This window comes from Epargyreus clarus, unplaced genomic scaffold, assembly GCF_041222505.1.
Source record: "Epargyreus clarus isolate Ecla_fem2 unplaced genomic scaffold, WU_Ecla_fem_2.2 ptg000010l, whole genome shotgun sequence".
NCBI classification, from domain to species: Eukaryota; Metazoa; Arthropoda; class Insecta; order Lepidoptera; family Hesperiidae; genus Epargyreus; species Epargyreus clarus.
In genome coordinates, this window is record NW_027332218.1 from 1,114,646 (window position 1) to 1,137,880 (window position 23,235).

The 23,235-nt window shown below is 33.2% G+C and overlaps 1 protein-coding gene across 2 annotated transcripts in view; it reads left to right on the forward strand.

Annotated features, from left to right (window-relative positions):
• The window catches only part of nab (NGFI-A-binding protein homolog), a 39,887-nt gene extending 19,248 nt beyond the window's left edge, over positions 1-20,639 (forward strand). The window contains exons 2-8 of one of the 2 annotated variants that reach the window (XM_073077002.1): positions 11,142-11,243; positions 14,425-15,182; positions 15,685-15,812; positions 16,419-16,500; positions 17,786-17,850; positions 18,290-18,365; positions 18,988-20,639. In XM_073077002.1, coding sequence (XP_072933103.1) covers positions 11,142-11,243; positions 14,425-15,182; positions 15,685-15,812; positions 16,419-16,500; positions 17,786-17,850; positions 18,290-18,365; positions 18,988-19,101 — 1,325 coding nt within the window. In that variant the 3' untranslated portion in view covers positions 19,102-20,639. The remainder of the gene's footprint in view (positions 1-11,141; positions 11,244-14,424; positions 15,183-15,684; positions 15,813-16,418; positions 16,501-17,785; positions 17,851-18,289; positions 18,366-18,987) is intronic. The other variant, XM_073077003.1, reaches the window with a different exon arrangement.
• Positions 20,640-23,235: the final 2,596 nt, after the last annotated feature.

Sequence of the window (23,235 nt, forward strand, 5' to 3'; positions counted from 1 at the left end):
GCAGCCAGTTCTACCATTAAATTAAATCATACTTATCTCAGAATAGAGAATGATATAGGTAGAGTTTGTAAGCCCGTTGAGGTAAATTCTCATGTTAATAAAATAATACTTATTAGGCACTTAATACTAATAGCTATCTGTGGCCGGAGTCGACTATTAATTTCAAATAGAGAGAAAAACACTGATAATCCCCATAAGAAGAAAACATATTTCATTTGCAAATTCGTCGTCAACTCATTACCGTCCATGCTAGGCACGGTCTCGTCTCAGAATGAGTAGGATCAGGCCGTAGTCTACCGCGCTATCAAGTGTGTATTGGTACCCTTCGATCGATAGTGTCAACCACTAGGTTTTTACTACTTCTAATTCTATAGATCTACTAGTAACTATTAGTAATTTACTAATAAGCTTTTGAGTTTAGTAACACAAAGTATAACACAATTAGGTCTTAGTTTTTGTGAGACACTTAGATATTGCTATGATAAACACATATCTTTAAGAAAAATAAATATTTTATAACCTGTACCCGATTTATGATCTTTTTTAGTTAGTATCAAGCACAACTGCTATGTTTTATTACTTTTTAATTGTGGACCTTACATTTTCAAGGATGTATTTTTTGTTTTTAAGGGTTAACTGATTTCTGACGGATGAGGAAGTAACATGTGTCATCTCGAATCCAATCGTCATTATATTTAATTTTATTGAGCGCCTTCGTAAGTTAGTGTTGGGGAAATAGACAAAAAAACAGGATTTGATTTTTTATCCATCTTCATTCATTAGAAAAAATGTTACTGAGTGTAAGTGAAGTATGAAAGAGTGTAAGTAAAGTATTACTGAGTGTAAGTAAAGTATGAAAGATATTTAACAAATTATTTAATATATTTAATACAATAGAGGTTTTTTAAGAATTTTGGTACATTTTTTGTTTGGACATTTTGAAACCCAGACTTTGAAGATTAATATTTTACATAACGTAGCCACGCTATCACGAAACAATTTTTTTTGTGGTAGCCATAGATTTGTAAAGATACTTCGCCGCCTTGAAATTGAATGAAGCCACAAAAGGCTTATTAGTAAGTTCTTTTTTTGAATTCTTGACAAATAAAAACATTTTTAGAGAAAATTTACGAATAAATAACTAATACTGCGTAATTTACATAATAAATAAATAATTATTTCAAATATTTTAGGGACATTTTAGCACGGAGACGTGGCAAAACTTTTTTACGCAACTATTTCTAATCTCAAACCTGGGTACATTTTCTTGTTAGGAGTGACTTCTCTTCTTTACTAATCTATGGTGGTAGCTAGCATTTTGAGGACTCTACCGAGAGGCACCCGATTTATCTGACTTAAATCATTGTTTTATCATTGAATTAAATATTACTATGGACTACATTTAAAATTTATAAGCTTTATATTTTTAGATTAATTATTTAAACATATTTTTAATATTTCCCAGCTTCAAAAAATATATTGAAATATTACCCTAAAACACTCGACTTAAAAAAGCTAAATCAATATCAACACTATAAAAAAGTAATAAAAAGCGCGGGAAAGGAACGAGAGCTGGTTTTTTAAACATCACCTGTAGCGAGGGTGAGGCTGAGGGCTCGGAGGCCGTAAAAAATATAAAACCATCCTAATGAATCTAACGTGAGAATTTTTGGGATTTCTTTGTTTGTTATATTTTTTGCTTTTTGGGTGTAGGGCTCGAACACAAAACTGCGATGCGACGCGATGCGAATTCGCAACGCAGAAAATTGCGATGCGAATTGCTGCGATGTGATATCGTGCGGCGTAGCGTCTCTCAGGGTGACCAACAACAACAACCACTGTGCGATGCGAATCAATTCGCAAGTTCTTGCGATGCGTCGAGGGAGCTCGCAGATTTTTGCGATGCGACGTCGCATCGCAGTTTTGTGTACGAACCCGTAGTCAAACTATAATTTAGTTGAATTGATATTAAGAATGATGGCTGAATGGCGAATGAAGTAGTGGTTCTATCATAAGTAAACTAATATATACTATAGGTACTAGTATCTTAGCACAATTTTTATTTGAATTCTGAAATTGAAACTCAGAGCATCTAGGAAAAAATTTATGAAAAATTTGTTGACCCGGCAAACGTTGTGTTGCCATATATCTAAATAAAAAATGTTAAGGGTGAACAAACCTTATCACTTAGGGGTATGAAAAATAGATAGTAGCCAATTCTCAGACCTACTGAATATGTATATAAAATTTGGTGAAAGTTGGTAAAGCCGTTTTGGAGGAGTACGGTAACTAATATTGTGATACGAGAATTTTATATATAAGATAAATAAGCAGTAATAGAATGTTGTAATTTCATTTTCGCTTTCCAGGTGCTAAAATTTTGTACCTACTCAGGGGTAAAATTAGTAAAATGTTAGCTCGATTTCTTGTAAGAGTCCTTTTCTGATTGCAGTTTACTACAAAAGTCACTTATTCAACGTCACTTCTTAAAAAAAACGTAACTAATATTTTTGTGTTTATGGCCTGGAAATTCATCAAAGATTATAGAGTATAGCTAAAAACGAGATGTTAATGTAAACCTTACATAAACTTCAAAAAGATGACTTCAAGAACCTTTCTGAACTCATCATGTATAACGGTTAAGGAATAAACTTCAAATCATAACCCGTAATATTTACGCCGCCATAAAGTTGCGATGCCCCGTTAAAATAATTAACTTTATACCTCAGGGATTCGAACCTCGGTCGGTATTAAGTCCGACCTGTTTTAATCATTTACTTTAGATCTCGACTTGATTTCATTATCATTAATCCACTATTGTCCCACTGCTGGGCACGGGTCTCCTCTTCGAATTAGGATAAGGTTACATTTCACCAGGCTGAGTGCTGCCAGATTTTTTTTTAAATGTGCTGCTTTAATAACTTTGAAAAATCAGAAGCGTAGGCTTCACTTATTAATCGACTGCGGAGGGTAATGTATCTCATTTTTAGCACGCCAGATAGTCCAAACGGCTCCATCCTTTTTAAAATATGAGGTTATGGATTTGTGAGTTCGTAGGGCTACAATGTTTTTTTTATCATAGGTAGCCGGTTGATTGGTAGATGGAATAGAAAAAAAAATGTACGTACAGAGCATAGATTAAAGAGTTAAAGACATAAAAATAACGCATTACGGATATGCCACAATAGTTGAATCCAACGCAATAGCTCAGAACCAACTGTCCGTTCGCGCCCTATTCGTTTTTATTAAACTATACTATACCATAGTTTTTATCTGTTTGACGTTCTCACGGAAGACTGAATGGACTGTACGAGTTAAAAAATACGGAAGGGTTGCCAGTATTAAAATTGTTTTCGCTGGCCGTAAGGTGCGGTGGGAATAAATGACCCTCCGAATGATTTTTTAACTTCCGGGAAGATGTTTAAATGGTTAAGAGGATGTGATAAAAAGACTGGACCATACGCGGTTACTTGGGGTCATAATGGTGTAGTCAATGATTACTAAGTACGTTTGGGTCGTTTGTGTTGAGGTGATTATATTCTTTGATTTTTTATGGTTTTTACATGTGGTTTATTGCCGCTTTATAGTAATTTTAGTGTCCAATGAAGAACTATTTTAAAGTATTGACTATAAGATTGGGATCTTAATATATTTTGACAACCTTTGCGGCGGAGCTGTCACCTTACCGGTCTGAAAGCAGAGGGTTCCAGTTCGATCCCCGGAGATATTTAAGACAGATATTTAAATTCAGATATCGTTTTTAAGTCTGATTCTTTGTGTATTCGATTTTGTAGGTGTCCATGACGCCATGACATAGGGAAACTTAGTGAGTGTAGAAAGCATCTTTTAATCTAAAGCTGGTCAATCGCTTATCAAAATTCCAAAAGATTCACACATCACACTGGAGCTTATGACCATTCACTTGTGTAGATATAAATTGATTTACAAAGTAAAGCAACGTCTGGCGTGGTTGAGAGTTGGATGGGTGAGCGCTGTTGGCATATTAAGTATTTAGTTCCAAAATTATGTAGCCACATCACACCGATGTAGATTATAAAAGATATCTGGACCTGTAAAACGCTTAAGATATACATTACAGATTTCACACCTTCGCCAAAAAAGGAATATTTGACGGTGTTATAATGGTACATTTAAATTATATTTACTATCTTATAAACATTATTAATAAAGTGCTATTTTAAAGTTAATAATTTTAGCTTTAATAAAACGTTCAACGGCTGCCAGGTTGGTAATAGTTAATTTCCTGTCAAAACACAAAATTTTAATATAGTTTAGGGCCTTTAGGGCAAAATGCCCTTATTCAGTGCCTATAAAAGCTGATAACTATTAAAGCCACAATGCTTTTAGCCGCGGGCGCCACTTAGACCATTTACACATGTTTTCATTATGGACTAATTGCCTGGAGGGTTCGTTAGCACCTCAGCTACGTTTTTTCGAAATTGCCAAAAAATAAAAACTATTACCCCGGCCCTGACCACCCCCGGTCGCGGTTGAGGGTTGCGCTAGGGCTGCCGATGCAGTTTTAAACGGATGTGTTATTGTAAAGTATTTTTGAATTTGTAGAATTTTTCGTAATTTTTTGAAGAAAACAGAATTTGTTTTCGTGAAATATCGAAATATAATTTCTATTAATGTTTTCTATTCCTCATAAAACATGAAAACTGGAAATTATCTTTAACGTTAATGTTAGTTATACTTTACAACAACTTATTAAGATAAAAAGTAAAAAAATGCTAATTAGCTTTTTACAAATCACACTAAAATAAATTTTCAGGATCATTTAATGACTGATGGATATCGGTCTCAATCTTATGTTATATGTCTTGAATTGAAGTTTAAATGTTAAAATAGGTTTAAGTTAGTGCCGTAAGTCTAAATTAATGTATCATTTACGAGGACATTACGACATTTTATATCCATTAATTATTAAACTAATTTATTTTTGAGACACTTTTTTTATTATGGGTGACGTGAAGTATAAAACAAATAAAACACACACAATATTTTACATTTCGCCTGACCACCTATCGAATCTACGACCATCATATCATCGACATCAAATTCCACAATTTGTAAAAAATGTAAAACGTAACGCAACCCTACCGCGGCCATCTGTCAGCGGAAGGCACGAAGGGTTGAGCTGACGGACTGTTTACTTAATGTGACACACTGACACATTCGTAGAATTATACTCTACTAGTATAAACTTATTAAAATTATACTCTACTACCGCAACAATTACGATTTGGTGCGTTTATTTTATTTATAGGTTTTTAAAGGATTCATACTTATACATAGTTTATGTTTAGTTTAAATTAGTTATAAATAGCATTTTTAGTTTGGTCATTTTTTATTTTCGATGTCTATTACGTATAAATAACACACGGAAACAGATGTATCTAAACTAAATCTAAACTCAGTTTTGAATGACTGCGTAACTGAGGATCGGACATTAATTCTCTATCAGTATTGTAATATGGGTCATAAAATAATATTAATTATTAATTAAACATTATTTTATTGACATCATAAATAAAATAACTGTAAACCTTTATTTTTAGAACATTGAAGATTCTGTTGTCATTTTCAATTTTGTGGGCAAAAGTTTAGTGATACCTACTTGTCTGTATTATCTACAACAGAGCTCAGGTTCAACGTTCATTAAAATATATTTGACAGTTTTAGAGACTCTTTAAATATGCTAATTGTCTAAAAAGCTGTACAATTCTTCAGATTCAAAATATTTTACAAACGAATTCAAATCGCCCATTGAAAAACAAAAATTAGATTCGTAGAAACGATACCAAACTTTAATTACAAGCTGATGACTAATCTAAACTCCAAATCATACCCAAAAACACATGTCCGTCAAATCGCGCCGTAATTTCTTTATTATATTTGATTAACCCTTCAAACCGGCCAGTAATTACGAAACAGATGCAACGCTGATTAATTACTAGAAAAAGTGTTTGGGCACCCACCTGCCTCGAATCTCGCTTTCAATGACGAAAAAACTCTTAAAAAGCATACCGAAGTTTTTTTCACCCTAATCTCGTATGTAAATCGACCAGTCATTGTCTTTGGTTCTAAAAACTCGACGGAAGTGCGGGATTGAGATTTTTTAATCTACATTTCGTTATTAGTGTGGCTGCATTGGGCGGCAAGTGTTGGCGCCAAGAGTATTCTTGTTTTTTTATTTTCACACGTAAATTATAAATAAGTAATGTTATTGTCTATTATTTAGAACTATAGCTGAAATTTTATATTTTAACCGTAGATTAGTAAAGATTTCTCTCTCCTCACAAGAAAATGTACCCAGTTTTGAGATTTAAAATCGTTGCGTAAAAATGTTTTGCCACGTCTCCGTGCTAAAATGTCCCTAAAATATTTGAAATAATTAGTTATTTATTCGTAAATTTTCTCTAAAAATGTTTTTATTTGTCAAGAATTCAAAAAAATAACTAACTAATAAGCCGTTTGTAGCTTCATTCAATTTCAAGGCGGCGAAGTATCTTTACTAATCTTTGAATTAACGATACATATTTACTGATGCAAATATTACGATACTTGTTTAATTATTAATTAAAAAAAAAATCGGCGACTTTCTGAAACGTATCTAGTCTTCGAAAATGTTGTCACCGGTACTTTTGCTATTATCCTTTGCAGACAGACATTGTGTTATTGTCATTGTATTCAAACAAGTTGCAAACACCGTTTCCTGACCTTGTGACCCTACCCTACCCTTACTTTTAATCATCTCCCAAGACACGAAGTCACGCACTTCGCACGGATGTAGTCTCAAAAAACACAAAATTGTACAAAGAAGACATTAATATTCATAAATATTACGCATATCAATCACAGGAAGATAATCGGCCGCGGGAATAATCCCCGCCATATTGTCTTGTCTGTGTCATTAGCGCCTTTTCGTATATCTGGGAACTTTTAGCGTTCCGTAATAAAATGGAAAAACTTTATGTATTTTTTGTGTCTGTTTTTTTGTTAGGTGATTTCTTTTCTAGCACGTAATTTTTAGCATGTGATTAAAAAGTTAAGTATTGATAATTAACAAAAATATTTTTTCTTAAAAATGAAATTATATAAACGAATATTTACCAAACAATGATTTTTTAAATATGCACAAAAACTTAATTAAAAATCGAAGCTGAATTACATATTAAATACAAAACTAACGTCTATTGTGCGACATTTGATTTGTCTCCCAAAAGGTGCTTTTTTAAACGCATAAAAAAATTAAAGAAACACATTATCAGTATCCGATTTGGTTCCTTGTTTGTGTAGTTGTGAACAATTATCCAAACAATATATTTTCTAAAGTTTTGTAAGCCACACAGTTTGGAAACAATAAAGATAACTGTCGTTTTAAAAGTTTCATAATAACATGTACGGAACACTAAATACGTAAGCCCGCATAACACATACCAACTTTTTAAGCACCTAATGCAAATCCTAACAACAAAGACGTGTTTTTGTTTATCCGTTAAGAATTACAGAAGTATCCGGATTACGTCTTCAAATTACTTTAGGGGACAAGTTTGAAAGAAGAGATCCTGCTAATTACGATCGAATTGCATTTAAATTCAAATTGGCTTGCACGTGTTGTTCTGTGGTAGATACTCGGATTCATAATTGCTGGTTTCGTTTGTGTCTTGGTGTTCCCATGGTTAATTTTAGAACAAATAATACCAACGTAAAAAGAATCTAATAAAAATTTTAGTCCATATGGAGTTCAGAGTTGATATACTGGGTACTATTAATTATTTTGGTATAGTCCGCGCCAAACTGCTAGTTCGCTCTGAAGTTGTTGCGAGCAGGTGTAGTCAAACAATTTGCTATGGCGACGCGATTCATTTCTATATTCAGAGCGGACTAGCAGTTTTACGCGGACCATACGTATATAAATATGAATAAATTAGAATTCGATTTTAGGACAAGCGCTACCAACATAAGAAAAAAGTGCATTAAGGCCTCGATACTTATAAACGAAAATAAAAATTAGGTACTGTTTTAATACATTAAAAATAGGTCAATTGTAAACGTAGACTAAATATTTAAGTATCTATATCATATCATAGATCTATGAAAAATGTTCTAATGATATTATATTATAGTCCTCGCCAAACTGCTAGTCCGCTCTGAAGTTGTTGCTCGCAGGTGTAGCCATACAATTTGTTATGGTGAGGCGATTCATTTCTATATTCAGAGCGGACTAGCAGTTTTACGCGGACTATAGTTAACTACCTACTATAGAAATCGATAAATCCCGAAATTTTCAGAAACGTTATTTATACTTTTATTGATACAAATAAAAATTGCTTATAAAATTAGGGTCACAAAGTATAGGTACACATAGAATATTTTAATGTGTATTACAATATATTTTGTTTAGAAATATATGCTAAAATAAAAAACTCATGTGTATATGCGTATTAAATGTTCTCTAAACTAAAAATGTTCTCAAGACAAAAAACGCGTTTTTGCGTAGTTGTAAGAAAAAACTGCATCTAAGACATCGTGAGACTTGCATAAAATTAAATCTAATTTGAATACCTGGCACTATGCAATACGTGACCATGTTTTAAAATAAAAAATGTGTCTTTGTTTTTTTTAAGACCATTCGGTCCAAACAACCCTTCACTAGTTAGTGATTTGCATACTCTGTGGCGATTTTTTTAGCCATACAGATTATGCAAATTAATTTTTTGGACATCGCGCGCGGAATGAACTTTTTTAAGCTCTTTTTTCGACGCTTTTTTCGGCTGAGAAAGTGTTGAGGATGACTTTCAATGTTACAAAAAATCTTAAGATTTTTTACAACTAATTTGCATTTGATTAGCTATACTTTATTGTTTGCTTGAGAAATGTTTCTTTAACTTATTGGAACAACGCAGATAGATTTTTTATGAGTTAAGTTAATACATATTTTTTTCGAAATGTTTGAATATTGAATTTATTAGATATATTATTTCTACTGTAATCTTATATTCTAATAGGTTTATAGTTGAATGGGTTGGTTAAAGTGTGTTTTAATGTATTGTAATTCAAAGAGTTCAAATTACTTACCATACCTAAATGTCAATTCGTAGAAAAAAAATATTTTTATAAAAAATAATAAAAAAGAAATGTGCATAGGTAATTATTATATTTACATATTTACAATTTCACCATGTTTACTTTACGAGCAAGAAATCGGAACTTACTGATGTAATATGTACCTACTTTAGCATATTATATGGGACATGACAACAATAGATAGCTCTCACAATGCAATATATAACAAACCATTTACTAAATGAAATAATAGGAACGTTTGTCAAATTTTTTCTAACACATTTTTTACCTGCGCCAGGGGTGGAGCTACCCACCCCACGTTTTTTTAATTACAAAAACCAATGGAGCCCGGGGGTTGCCATTACGAGGGTGGCACCATTTTTTCACGTGCAACACAGATCGATATTTTTCCCGCGCACAGATCGCATTGGCGCGCTCTCAACCCGTTCCGTTCCACGCAACAAAAGACGGACCCCTTTTATGTAAAATTTTATTCATCCATTTTTTCCTTCGGTAACGGTTGGAACGATTCTTTTCGGTAATAACTAGGGTTGCTATTAAAAGGGGTTGTTTTTTGTGAGCTCTCTACACGCGATTTTACGAAATTGTTAACGACACGCAAGTCTGCTTTGAGTTTTCATATTAGATGTAAAAGGATTAGGCATCTAAAATTTTAGTAAGAGTTAAGGTAATTTATAGAGGAATTATTATTTATTGAAAGTAATTGTAATAAAATACCACTTTTGTAGTTACTTATAGGTACATATTAACGTAACTTAAGTATTTTCGTAAAAATTCTATGCCAGGCTTATGTTATTACGAGTACATAAGTAGTACCAGAATAATAATCTGCTACTATGTGTGATGCAAAATTTGGCAATTTCTGTTGATTAGGTACATATTGTCAAATTTCAATAGCTGATAGGCGAAAATTTGATGGATGATTATGAATAATTCAAATGCTCTATTCTAAAAGGACAACTACTTGCCCACTGACTCCTCAGCAGTGGGATAGTAATGGGTTGACAACGAATAACCTTACGATACGACTATTATTTTTAATTACATCTTACATTTAAAAAAGCTACCTTTATAAAGTATTTGCAAAATATTCAAAGTATCCGACTAATTATTAAGCAATGAGCACATAAAATGTTATGAAGTCATCTCATTAGCAGGTGTCATGTTCGCGATGCCTGCCCATATCGCACGACCGGTCCGGTATTTAAAGCTTAATCTAGCTCTCGTGTACACTGTCCTTATGTGCGAATCGATAGGCAAAAGTTAAAAGAGAAAATAATATGCATAATTTTTGTAACGTCGTGCACTATTAGTATATAATAATCATATTAGACATGTAAGCGTTATGCAAGGAATTGGTATGCAAAAAGAAATAATATAAATAGGTACTAAAACTAATAACTTACGTGTAACGCCAGTAATATTTCATTGACATATAATAAGATGTTCATTATCAACTCATTACTGTCCCACTGCTGGGCACGGTTCTCCTCTCATAATGAGAAGGATTAAGCCCTAGTCCACCGCGCTGGCCAAGTGCGTATTGGTAGACTTCACATACCTTTGAAAATCTCTCAGGTATGCAGGTTTCCTCACGATGTTTTCCTTCACCGTTTAGCTAGTGATAATTAATTACTAATACCCTCGGACCCCTCGATCGAGAGGCCGAATTTATTAATCACTAGGCTATCACTGAAGATGTTAATATAACAAAAATCTTGACTTAATGTAGATTAGTTCGAAATTTCTTAAGCACGGCTAGGATAGCTACTTCCTGTTCCTAAATATTTTATGAGGACAGAAGTGATATAGGTCCGATTAAGGGATGATATTGCGAATTATTTATATTTTTTTGTGTTTTTGGACTGACAGTAATGGGCTGATAGCAATCTACTATTTACTGTTATTTCACTAATTCTTCATTAGTTCTAATAATGGGTAATTAAATAATGTGTCATTGCATTACAGTGGGTAATCACCTTCAGGTGTATTTCTAAATTTCCTACAACTAGATTTTTTGATTGCAGTGGTAGTGACATCAACACCGGCGAACGAAGCGGAGCTGCAGCTGTACCGTGTGATGCAGAGGGCCAGTCTGCTGGCGTACTACGACACCTTGTTAGAAATGGGTAAGTATTTTCTATAATTTAAGAGGAGCAGACGAGCATGCAGTCCTTATGGTTAGTGGCTAATGCTGTCCATAGACATCTGTGATCTACTCCAGTGGGTATTACTACCTTACCAAACCCTTTAGACGAGAATACAGCAGCGCTTGACAAAGCGATGCTGTATTCTCGTCTAAAGGGTTGCAGTGTTCTGCAATAAGGCAGATAGCAATTAGGCAGAAATAGAAGTACCAACGGTGCCACAATAGTCGAATTACTAAGGGTTCCTATCCATCTTATCCGATCAATCATATGTGATTAGACAAGATGGGCTGATTTTACTATGATCAAATGCGTACAATCTTAGACCTGAACCTTAAAATTTGAGAGAATATGAAACTCTATTTCATATTTTCTCAAATTTTGCAATATAAGGTTATCAAACGAAAGGGTCACATGTTACATAGTCATAAACTCATAATGCTGTCATAGTCGAAATTTGTCAAAAACTTGGCGTCTTATTCAGGGGTCCGGTGTTCGAGTTTCACATGGACCTCGGCCTTTTCAAACTAATGTGCGTATTAGAAATTAAGTGTAACTTACTAGTCGAGGGAAAACCTACATGCATGAGAGTTCTAAAATAAATATTCTTAAGGCTGTGTAAACTGGACTATGGCCTAAACCCCATCTGAGAGGAAACCCGTGCTCAGTGGGACAAGCATGGATTGAACAGACAAAAAAAAAATGGTTAATTGATAATTACATGCAAAGAATCTTCACAAAAGCAACATCCATGCATCATTAACACAAAAACGTGTGACCATGTAAAAAACTATTAACTCACACTCGTACTTAATTCGGGCGCATATGCAAATGTTTTACGTGATCATTTTGTGAACGAGGTTAACAAGGGCAAAGGAACGCAAGTGATTCTAGAGAAAAATACACAAAATATAATTAGAAGTGATGCAAAATGGGTAATGTTAAGTAATATTCTATTAATAACTAAAAATAATTTTAAAGTTAATAAGTCATAAAAAGTGAAATATAAAAAAGTAAAAATAAAATATATAAGTAGGTACCTACCAAATTAAATACATATAAAAGCAAAGAGACCAAGTCAATACCTGTATTTTAGATATAATTATTAAATTAATATGAACCTTGACAAAATTGGTACATCTAAAAGATTTAATATTGTAGTTGTATGACATTAGAGTAGTTTTGTTTTTTATTTTGATATAAATAAATAAAACAATTTTTATTTCTCCTAAAATGAACAGACCGCTAAATAGCCAAATTTTCAAAAGACAATTAATAAGAAAAGAACAAATCTTCATCACACAGACGCAAAAACGTGTGATAGTGTAAAAAACTATCAGCTCACACTCGTATTTAATTTAAGCAAGTATGCAAATGTCTTACATGACCATTTTGCGAAGGGGCTTCGAAATGAGATAGAGTGCAAGTGATTCTCAGAAATACCTCATTAGGAATGGTTATAGTAAAGCACAAAATAAAATTCTATACAATTCATAAATAAAATATCAAGAAATATTTTTGTCAATAATGACGATCGTTATTAATCAATCTATTAAATTTTTAGTAACTAAAAATCGAAATTTGACAATGTCTGGTATAAAGAATTTGGGAAAACCGATCTTTAAGGTAAAGCATTGCATAGATTGAATATTAAAAACGTCGATAATTAATCAATTAATGTGAACCTTAATTTAATCCATCAATGCATGGACAAAATTAATATAAATTGTGTGATATGCATATTATTCTGTGATGGAGCATTTGGTTATATTTTAAAAGAAAAAAAAAACATATTTTTAGAAAGAACATGAATTTAATATTTCAAAGACAATTGGTAGGAAAAGAACAAATCTTCATCACACAGACGCAAAAACGTGTGATAGTGTAAAAAACTATCCGCTCACACTCGCATTTAATTTAAGCAAGTAAGCAAATGTCTTACGTGACCATTTTGCGAAATGAGATAGAGTGCAAGTGACTCTAAGAAATGCCTCATTAATAACATAGTAATATAAAAAATACAATTAGATGTAATTCATAAAAAATAATTAGTAACATTTGATAAATCCGTATAATAAATCAATGCAAAATTAATGCAAGAAATACCGAACAAGCAATATAGTTATTTAATAATAATAATACATTTATAGAATCCATAATCGAATTAATTAAAGTACAGCCAAAATTAATAAATACATACAAATCGAGTCATTTGAATAAACTATGAAATAGAATATGATTATATTAAAAACTTCTTTCAAGCAACATACCATAGAAAATGTAGTTAAATTTTCAAAAGACAATTAATAAGAAAAGAGCAAATCTTCATCACACAGACGCAAAAACGTGTGATAGTGTAAAAAACTATCCGCTCACACACGCATTTAATTTAAGCAAGTATGCAAATGTCTTACGTGACCATTTTGCGAAGGGGCTTCGAAAAAAAAACAAAGGTATAAGACCGGCCAAACCCTTCGAGTAATTGCCAGAATTAAAAAGTAAAAATGGAAAAAAACAAATTTGCATGGGACGCCGCCGCGTTTTTTCGCGTATGGAAATATATTTTTTGGTTTTGCTTCCGAGATGATGAGAAAGGATTTTTTTCAGCGTTCCTATGAGCTCTTTGTTTAGCGGGGTTAATCGCTGTCTGTCTTGAGTAATAATAGTTTGAGAATATGATGGGAGGATATAAGTTCTGCACACGAAAGTGGTAATGAGGTTTTTTATTTAAATACACTTTGGTGTTTGTTGAGAAAGAAGGGGCGAGATGCTGAGAAGAGACCTATGTCTATCTGTAGGACACTGATAGATGGTGAATTGAATTGCAATTATTGAATGCGTAATATATGTTTTTTTCTTACTTTGAGATTTTTTATCGATTCGTAATCTTATTAGTGGTAGAGAATATGTTTTGAGAGAGAGAGTTGAAGGAACCTAGTAATGGGACGTAAATGGGTTGCAGGTTATAAGTACTAGAAAAAATCTTAACATGCGCTGCATTTAAATTATTCAAAGGTATAAAATATATAATTGTCATACAAACATGAGCTTTAATATAACAAAATCAGAAATATTTTTCGAGTTTTGCGGGATACAAACATACTAAAGGCGAATTATTATCTAGAAAAACTTGGATACTTATTATATGTTTTCATCATTTCAGGTGGTGATGACGTACAGCAGCTCTGCGACGCCGGCGAGGAAGAGTTCTTAGAGATCATGGCTCTAGTCGGCATGGCCTCCAAACCCCTTCACGTCCGACGACTTCAAAAGGCGCTCCAAGAATGGGTTAACAACCCAGCATTATTCCAAATCCCTATCGTACCTAACATTTGTCCCTCCGAGAACCCTTTTATCCAATGTAACCAAAGACTGTTGAACATGCCTCCATCTATACCTAATGTGTTACCCCGAACAGTAGCTTCACCAGATAACAATAGGCCAATGTATAGTCCGTCGCCAGGAGCGCCAGAAAACAGCTGTGGGTCAAACGCGTCCGCCCCAAACGCCAGTCCTGTACATAGTCAAGCTACCTTCACCAAAATCATGTTACCTTCCTCTCCTGCGCCGGCCACGCCAGTAACGTCAACGGCGAGGTCGTTTTCCCCTCAAAGTGCCTGTCCCCCAGCCTCCTCTGGCTCTAGTCCTAGTTCAGTCACATCACCAGTCCAGTTGACACCAGTTCTTCTAGATGTTCATGTACAGAAACTAGCGGCAGCAGCGGAGAAGCTGAGCAAACACTTGCCGCAGCTGGAGCCAAAGCCACAGAACACGAAGAAGAAGATGTGTAAGGATCTGGAGCTGGTGATGATGATGCCGGAATCAGATCCGAGGAGAATGGAGGAGATAAGGAAATACGCGGCAATTTACGGCAGGTTCGACTGCAAGCGGAAACCAGAGAAACCGCTTACGCTACATGAGGTAAATATTTATGATTGATTGAAAGATTTTATTTCATTTTAATTAATAAATGGATACAGTTATGGTTAGAATGTTCTTCAGTACTCTTGACAGATTTTTTTTAAAATGGTCAATGTACATTTTGTTACTTGGGAGATACGTTGTGTTTTTTTTATAATATAAGAGTTACAGATGAGCTCGCAGTATATCTGATGGCAAGTGGCTACTGGCGCCCATAGACATCTGTAATCAATCCCAGGTACGATTAGATTCCTACTTGAGATCGGCCACAAATGCTCCGGTACCCCTGAGGATTCAGCTGGTGCGCTTTCTCCATTATCCAAAATATGTCTCCATTGGTATGTTTTGTCCTTACTCCCTTGAAACCAGAATACAGTCTCACTGCTGTTATTAGACCGAAATAGGTGTGCTGATGGTACCGCTGGCGCCGAACAACACACGGTTTTACCACCTTCAACCTATAACCAATATCATTTCTTGACTGCTCCTCTTCCGTTTCCAGGTGATGGTGAACGAGGCAGCAGCCCAAATGTGCAGGTGCGTGCCGGCGCTGCTGACGCGGCGCGACGAGCTGTTCCCGCTCGCGCGGCAGCTGGTCCGGCGCGCGGGCCTGCATTATTCTAAACATGGGTAAGTGCTGTTTATGAAAGAGGCGAAATAGGTGGTTCTATACCACCTTAATTTTTATCTTACTTAAATCTTTAACTGTCTAGAGAAGAAGATGTTTTTGATGCAATGTTCTATGCAACCGTCTAAACATATCCATAACGTTTAGATAGGAATATGTTTTTGGGCACAAAGAAATAGACAAAGATACATGAGTAATTTTAGCTAAGTCACAAGGCTCACTTCTTTATAGGATATATAAAATGGCATTAACAGTAACTAAAGTTTAAAAGCTAGTGGTAACCACATCTGCGTGTAGAACGTTCGAACTGGCGTCTACTTCAGTATGCTGGAACATTTCAGTTAATTATTATGAAAAAATAAGGAACACATTTCAAATTGAGCAGAATCTTTTGTACATATGTACTCATACTCAACAAAAGTACATAAATACGTACACAAAAATATAGTGCAATTTATTTTGATAAATGCAACTACTCTGTTCGTAGAGAACATTGCATGAAATGTTTTAGTAAATGGACATAGACTAACTGAAATAACTCAAGATGTAGTAGTAATAGTTGTAGTAGACAAATATATATTTTAACCTGCCAATAAATTAATTTCCAGTCTCCCACCCACGACATCAGACGAGCGGGAGCGTGACGACGACGAGCCGGCGAGCAAGCGGCCGCGGCAGGTCGCCACACACGTAGACCTTACAGACATTGACTAGCTAGCACTTAATGGGTGTATGGTCTCACTAAACGATGTATCGAACGCCTTAGATATGGAAGACTGATAGAAATTAGCTAATTTAAACGCTTAATGAGCTAACATTAGTCCAATAAGTACAATAAGACATAAGGGAATAGTAAATACTTTAAATGAGTGTATTCTCAAACTGGGAATACTAATACTAAAAGTTTAAAACATATCAGGTAATCTTTACCAGTTGGAAATGATAAAGTTCGAAACGAAGCTGGATTAATTTTAAAATCTAATCTGACTTAATTTTAGACTAACAAGAATCTAATTGGTACAATAAGATACTATCCAAAGTCATGTTCTTATTGGCAAAGAAACCACATCCAAAAAAGTAGTGTAAAATGATTTTAAAATATATACTTAAGTAGTTAATTTAATATTTATTAAGAAACTTTATTAGTATAGTAAAATTAGTATTTCAAATTAAATTATTGATTTTTATTTATTGTAAATTAAGTAGCTTTGTACAGCACAGTAGTTAGTTACTTTTAAATCCTAAATTTAATTAATATACCTACTTAAAAGTATAGGACTAAAGATCCTCCTTGTAATATCCTAACACTTCTGATTACATTCTCATTTAATTTCTTAATAATTGGGGCTTAATTAATTATTATTATAAGTAAAGGTTATAGGTAATAGCACTGTTCTCTATTTATTTTAGATTAATATAATATTTTCACGTAGTAAAGGTGAGCATGTCAATCAAAGGCCTTAGTTAAATCTTTAAATTGCTTTCTTACACATTAGTACATTATTTCACTAGATTTACGGCCATGACTTCTTGTAACGGTAAGTAGAAATTCTATTATTTTTCAAATTCTTAATGATCTTCGATCCAAATTTGAAAATCATTGAGAATCTTGCATGTTTCTATAATGTCTATGGTGCCTGTTATTATTAGAAGTAAATCTTTATATTATTTCAAATTAATAAACATAAGTTTTTATTAAGATTCCGAGACCCTTCGATTTTTCTTTAGTATAAGTCATAAGTCATAATTATTTATTTGCATAAATGTGGTTAGTAGGTTGTACAGAGTTAGAAAGTTTCTCACATTTGCCATATTTGGCGTGCAAAATACATTTTTATAGTGTTAGTACTAATAATCATACAATTTTATTTTTACTAAAAAGAAATAGTAATGTTTTGTTAATTTTCTGTACGAAGCATACATTTAAATATTATAACTCAGGAACATAGATATTAATATTGTGATCCATTTATAGGATGGTGAAGACGGTAATGGTGTCAGAGCGAGTCCCGATACTGCTAGAGGTACTTCGAACCACAGGTAATTTGTTATATCATTTTAATACTATTTTTGCAGGTGTATTCGCTTCGAAATGTCTTATGTCATGTAATTCTAAGTGTACTAATTTTGTAAAATAACTTTTTAAGCAAATTAAATGCTATTAATCATAAGTTTAGTTACCCTTTTTTAATGTTTATAACAAATATTTTTTTATTAATTAACCAATTATTTTATTATAAGTGGAATAAAACTAGTATTAAATGGACATTTCAGTCCAAGAGCAGCTGTACCTTAGCTAATCATGATTGAAATTGGAGTTCCGCTTAAACATGTCTTCTTACCTTTGAGTCCTAAATTGTTAAGATACTTATTTAATTTACATTAGCACTGTCGTAAATACGTCAAAACTCGAGTTTTAATAAATCATCATTTACGACTGTTACATCTATTTCAAATGTAATATCGTCATTGGTTCCAGCTGGTGGGGCATGAAGACTGAGAGTGACGACGCTGACTCCAGGTGCTCCTACTCCAGCACCAGCACACCACCGCCTGTGAGTTTTCTTTGTAATTTGTTATTGTTTTTAAATAAGTACATATATTGTGCAGACTATACTCGTTTTAAAGTAATCCTGACTTTTTCAACTGTATTTAAAGTAAAGTGTCTAAGTGTAATCCTGACTTTTACAATTGTATTTAAAGTGAAGTGTAACATAATGAAATTGTAAAAAATCGTTAATCTAAAATTAACGTTAATGCCTTGTATTTATCACATTTAGATAGTAGTTATTAGTGTAGTGAATAAATTCAATCAATTTTAATCATACCTTATATTAGAACAAACAAACGAGTCATGTTAAATATTTATATATTTTACTAGCTGACCCGGCAAACTTTGTACCGCCTCAAAATCTATTTATCAAATATATTTCATATAAAATACAGCCTATGTTACTCGTGGATAATGTAGCTTTCGAATGGTGAAAGAATTTTTGAAATCGGTCCTGTAGTTTTTGAGCCATTTCATTACAATCAAACAAACAAACAAAGTTTTCCTCTTTATAATATTAGTATAGATGAACTCATATTAATTCACAAAATACCGATTGTTGTACAAATGAAAGTTGTATCGATGTTTTCAAGGAGGCAAGAAACTTAGATAAGATTAATTTCCAGGACACAGAGGAGTCCAGACCGCAGGTGGTAGCAGCTCGCGGTGACAGCATCATCGCGGTGGCCAACCCCGCGCTGCAGCCGCCGCCGCACCCCGCGCGCAACCACTCCAACTGACCCCGCTACTAACCTACCCTCGGAACAATGTAAACATATTGTTCTGAACGTACCACCCACCCGTAACGCCATCTAGCGGCTGATCATGTACTAGCTTTGACTTGTCAACGCCATCTAGCGGCAAAATAATGCATTAGACCTGACTTATGGACGCCATCTAGTGATCGATTGAGATATAGTCCTCGTAAAACTGCTTATCCGCTCTGAATATAGAAATGAATCGCGTCGCCATAGCAAATTGTATGACTAGACTCGCTCGGACTAGACAACTTCAGAGCGGACTAGCAGTTTGGCGATAACCATATTAGCCTGAACTTGTGAACGGCTCGTAGCTGACTGAGGTACTAGCCTTGACTTGTCGACGCCATCTAGCGGCTGACTGATGTACTAAGCTCACTTGAATAACGCCACCTAGCGGTCCAATGATGCACCAATCCTAATTAATAGACCGTACATAAAAACAGGTTCATTAAATCCGTGTTTAATACCACCTAAGGCCTAAAATAATGATTATATTCCATAGAAAATACAACTAATATCATGTTTTCAGAGCAATTTAAGATTTATACAAGAAATAATAAAACAAAATTACATTTTAACTGCATATTTTTCATCTTGTGACAGTTTGTAGTATATTTATTATTTTATAGAAATTAAAATTAAAAAAACAACGAATAATGTGAGTACATTCCACCAAATAATTTAAGACAAATGTAAATATTTATACCTTAATTAAGTTGCGAAGCCATAATTTGCCTTAGTCATTAGTTACTTTAAGATTTAAGATGTTGTGTTTTAAATTAAACTTACCAACCTATTTTTCATCAAATTTCAATTCTATTCATTTCGGCAATTCATTGAAATAAATTTAATTAACTTTATTAGCGCAATTAGTTAGACAACATTTATTTGAAAAATTTTTAAACTCAATACTAAACTTTACAACATTTTGCAGACATTTTTTTAAACAGAATAATTCCGCCATATGATATATTCCACTAATCGACCCCAACGACGATCATCATAAATTAATAATAATATTAATAATTAACTTGTAGTCGATGAGGTCGCCAAGTGCAGATTTTCTAGTACATACAGTGTGCCTTCTTATTTAAAAAAACATCTGGTTTATTACAAGTCATATGCTTGACTTGTTTTGCTTCAGTTTTTTTTTTAATTTTATAAATTTGCAACGCAACATCTTATAATATCAAGTTATGCGTTCCATTTAACAATCAAAACAAATACGGGTGTATTATCTCCAGTTGTCGCTCTATTAGAATAAAAAAGTTTCCACTAGTCCAGTTTGGGGTTTCTATCTATTATATTTTACCTATATCTATCTTCATCAAACTTGTTTTGACAAACCCGTGTCCAACATAATTTAATTACAAAGAATGTTGTAATTGTTGCGATGGTTAGGTAGAACGCTCATTACATGCATTTTCTAACGACTCTATTTCAATATGATTTCTATGGTAATTTTAACTTCTTGTTTTATTTTACTCAATATAATATAATAATTATTCTTTAAAAGTATTATTGTTTAATCATTTCACACAAAAATAGTTATAATTTATATTTTGGACAGTATTTATTAACGTCCATGGGCGGCAAAGACCGCTTTTATCAATAGGACTGCATGCTCGTTTGCTACCCAAATTTTATAAGAAAAACCCCTCCATTTTGTCTATTGCATACAATGTTCTATTTCTTTTTATGGTATGTTATATGTCTAAGATATACCTAGGTAGGTATACCTAGGTAGGTATTTCTTGGAAAATGCGCAAAGAACATCATTAATTTTATTTAAGTTGTTTACGTTTTAGCATGGCGTCATTATTTGTCATTAATTAAGTTGCAGGCAATGCAAAAGCCATTAAAGTCGTTAGATCTTGGATGTATGTGCCCATTATGTAACTATAGAATTTGTAAATAAAACTTGTATACTTTAGTTATAAGTCGTGTACATTGGCGGCAGAAAATGGTTATCTATTTTTTGAAAAATAAAAAAAAAACAAAATTCTGGTTTAATTTACTAAATGGTCGTTGCTTTGAATAAGTGGAAGATAGCGTTTGACATGTTTCGTTTTTTTATAATTTTTGTTATTTAAAATATAATATCTACACTTCGCGTAATTTCATTTGATGATATCAAGAAAATAATTATTGTTATAAGTTTCTTGTGGCATAGTTGGTTTTATTTTCTTTGCCTGTAGTTATACTAAAAAACTTCATCAAGGACAGATAAAATATAATTAAGTATCTATGACATGACACTTATAATGAAGTTTCTGAAATGCTTAACTTATTTATACGTCGGTAATCCTTGCAAATACGATTTTCAGAAAAATCTTTTACATTAGAATAAAAATGGTGATCATTTCTTATCGTCAATGTACACGAAATATCGAGCCATATTGTATTATATTTACTGTATAAATGTGTTATAATTAAATTAAAATTGCATATACTTTACGGCTGTTGTTTTATTATTACCTTATCAAAGGTTTGCATCAATACCACAATATTCTTCTAATAATAATGAGGGTCGTCGCAAAAGAGATTTTGAAAACATGTTATGCTTCAGAAAGAAGTTCTAAACTGGAGACATAGATTAGTAAAGATGCTTCGCCGCCTTGAAATTGAATGAAGCCACAAACGGATTATTAGTAGGTAAGTCTTATTTTTGAATTCTTGACAAATAAAAACATTTTTAGAGAAAATTTATGAATAAATAACTAATACTGCGTAATTTACATAATAAATAAATAATTATTTCAAATATTTTAGGGACATTTTGGCACGGAGACGTGGCAAAACTTTTTTACGCAACTATTTCAATTCTCAAAACTGGGTACATTTTCTTGTTAGGAGTGAGTAATGTTTACTAATCTATGACTGGAGACAATAATCTATTAAATGATCTATGATTTTTTATATCACGGCGTGCGTAAATTGACGTTTTACGCACGCTTCGCGTGCGCAAAACCACAATTTCCGACCCCGTAATATAAAATTTTATACAACACGCGGACGAAAAATGTTTTTCTGACTCGTGTGATTGCAGTCCTCGCCTGCGGCTCGGCCTGCAAACTCACACTTGTCAGAAAAAAAATTTTCGTCCTCGTATTGTAATGTACTATTTTTAAATACTTTTAAAAATGGCGGGAACTTAGTTGTCAATCGACATACTCGTAATGTCGAAAAAAATATGAAAACATTGCACATTCTTAAAAATGAGCCTTTATTAGAGTTTGTCGGAACCGTGAGTGACACTAAGCTATACAGGATGTCTTTTTTTAAATACTTAAGCTCATTTTTTTTTCAAAATATTTCTTTTTTAAAAGTCTAATAATATATAAGGACAAGAATTCAGTGATACAAGGCCGAGATTAATATAACTCTGTGAACATATTGATACCTCAATAGATGGCGCTACATTGCTTGATTTCAAAATAAGTAATAACTCCCACGTTGAAACATGTCACGCAGTCACGCTCTTATTACGCTAATTAATGGATACAAAATGATTAATATACTTACTTCGCTATAGAAATAAGATATCAAATGATCTGTTTATTATTTCGTTTCATTTATTTATTTATTATTTTACGATTCACTAAAAATGTATTAAAAAAACATAAGAAAAATCATGTAAATTATTAATGTTACTGTTAGTTTTAAAAACATAAACCCGACTGCTTGAAAATATAGCCTATGGTCGCTCCGATAATCTAATCCGGTCACATATACCTACGCACAATAACATTCCCCTCTGCAACCGGGTAAAAAACGGAGACGCGCTCAAAAGGCTTATAAAATAACAGACAAGAATATTTAAGACCTTTAACAAAACATATAAAGAATATTCCAGATACTAATGGACATTAGAATGATAAATGTCTGCTAATGACGGTACTTACGAATAAAATGCTGCGTTTATAGTCGATTGTGCTGTGTTTACGATTTAACAATCCGGATCCTACGAGTACAACTGACAAGTACTCGGATTGGCAATTAACATTAATTAAGCAACCTACATAGGTTTACCTGGATATTGTGTATAGTATAAGTATCTAGAAACAAAGATATATTTTTTATAGGGACAAATTAACAAGGAAAGAGCCTGAT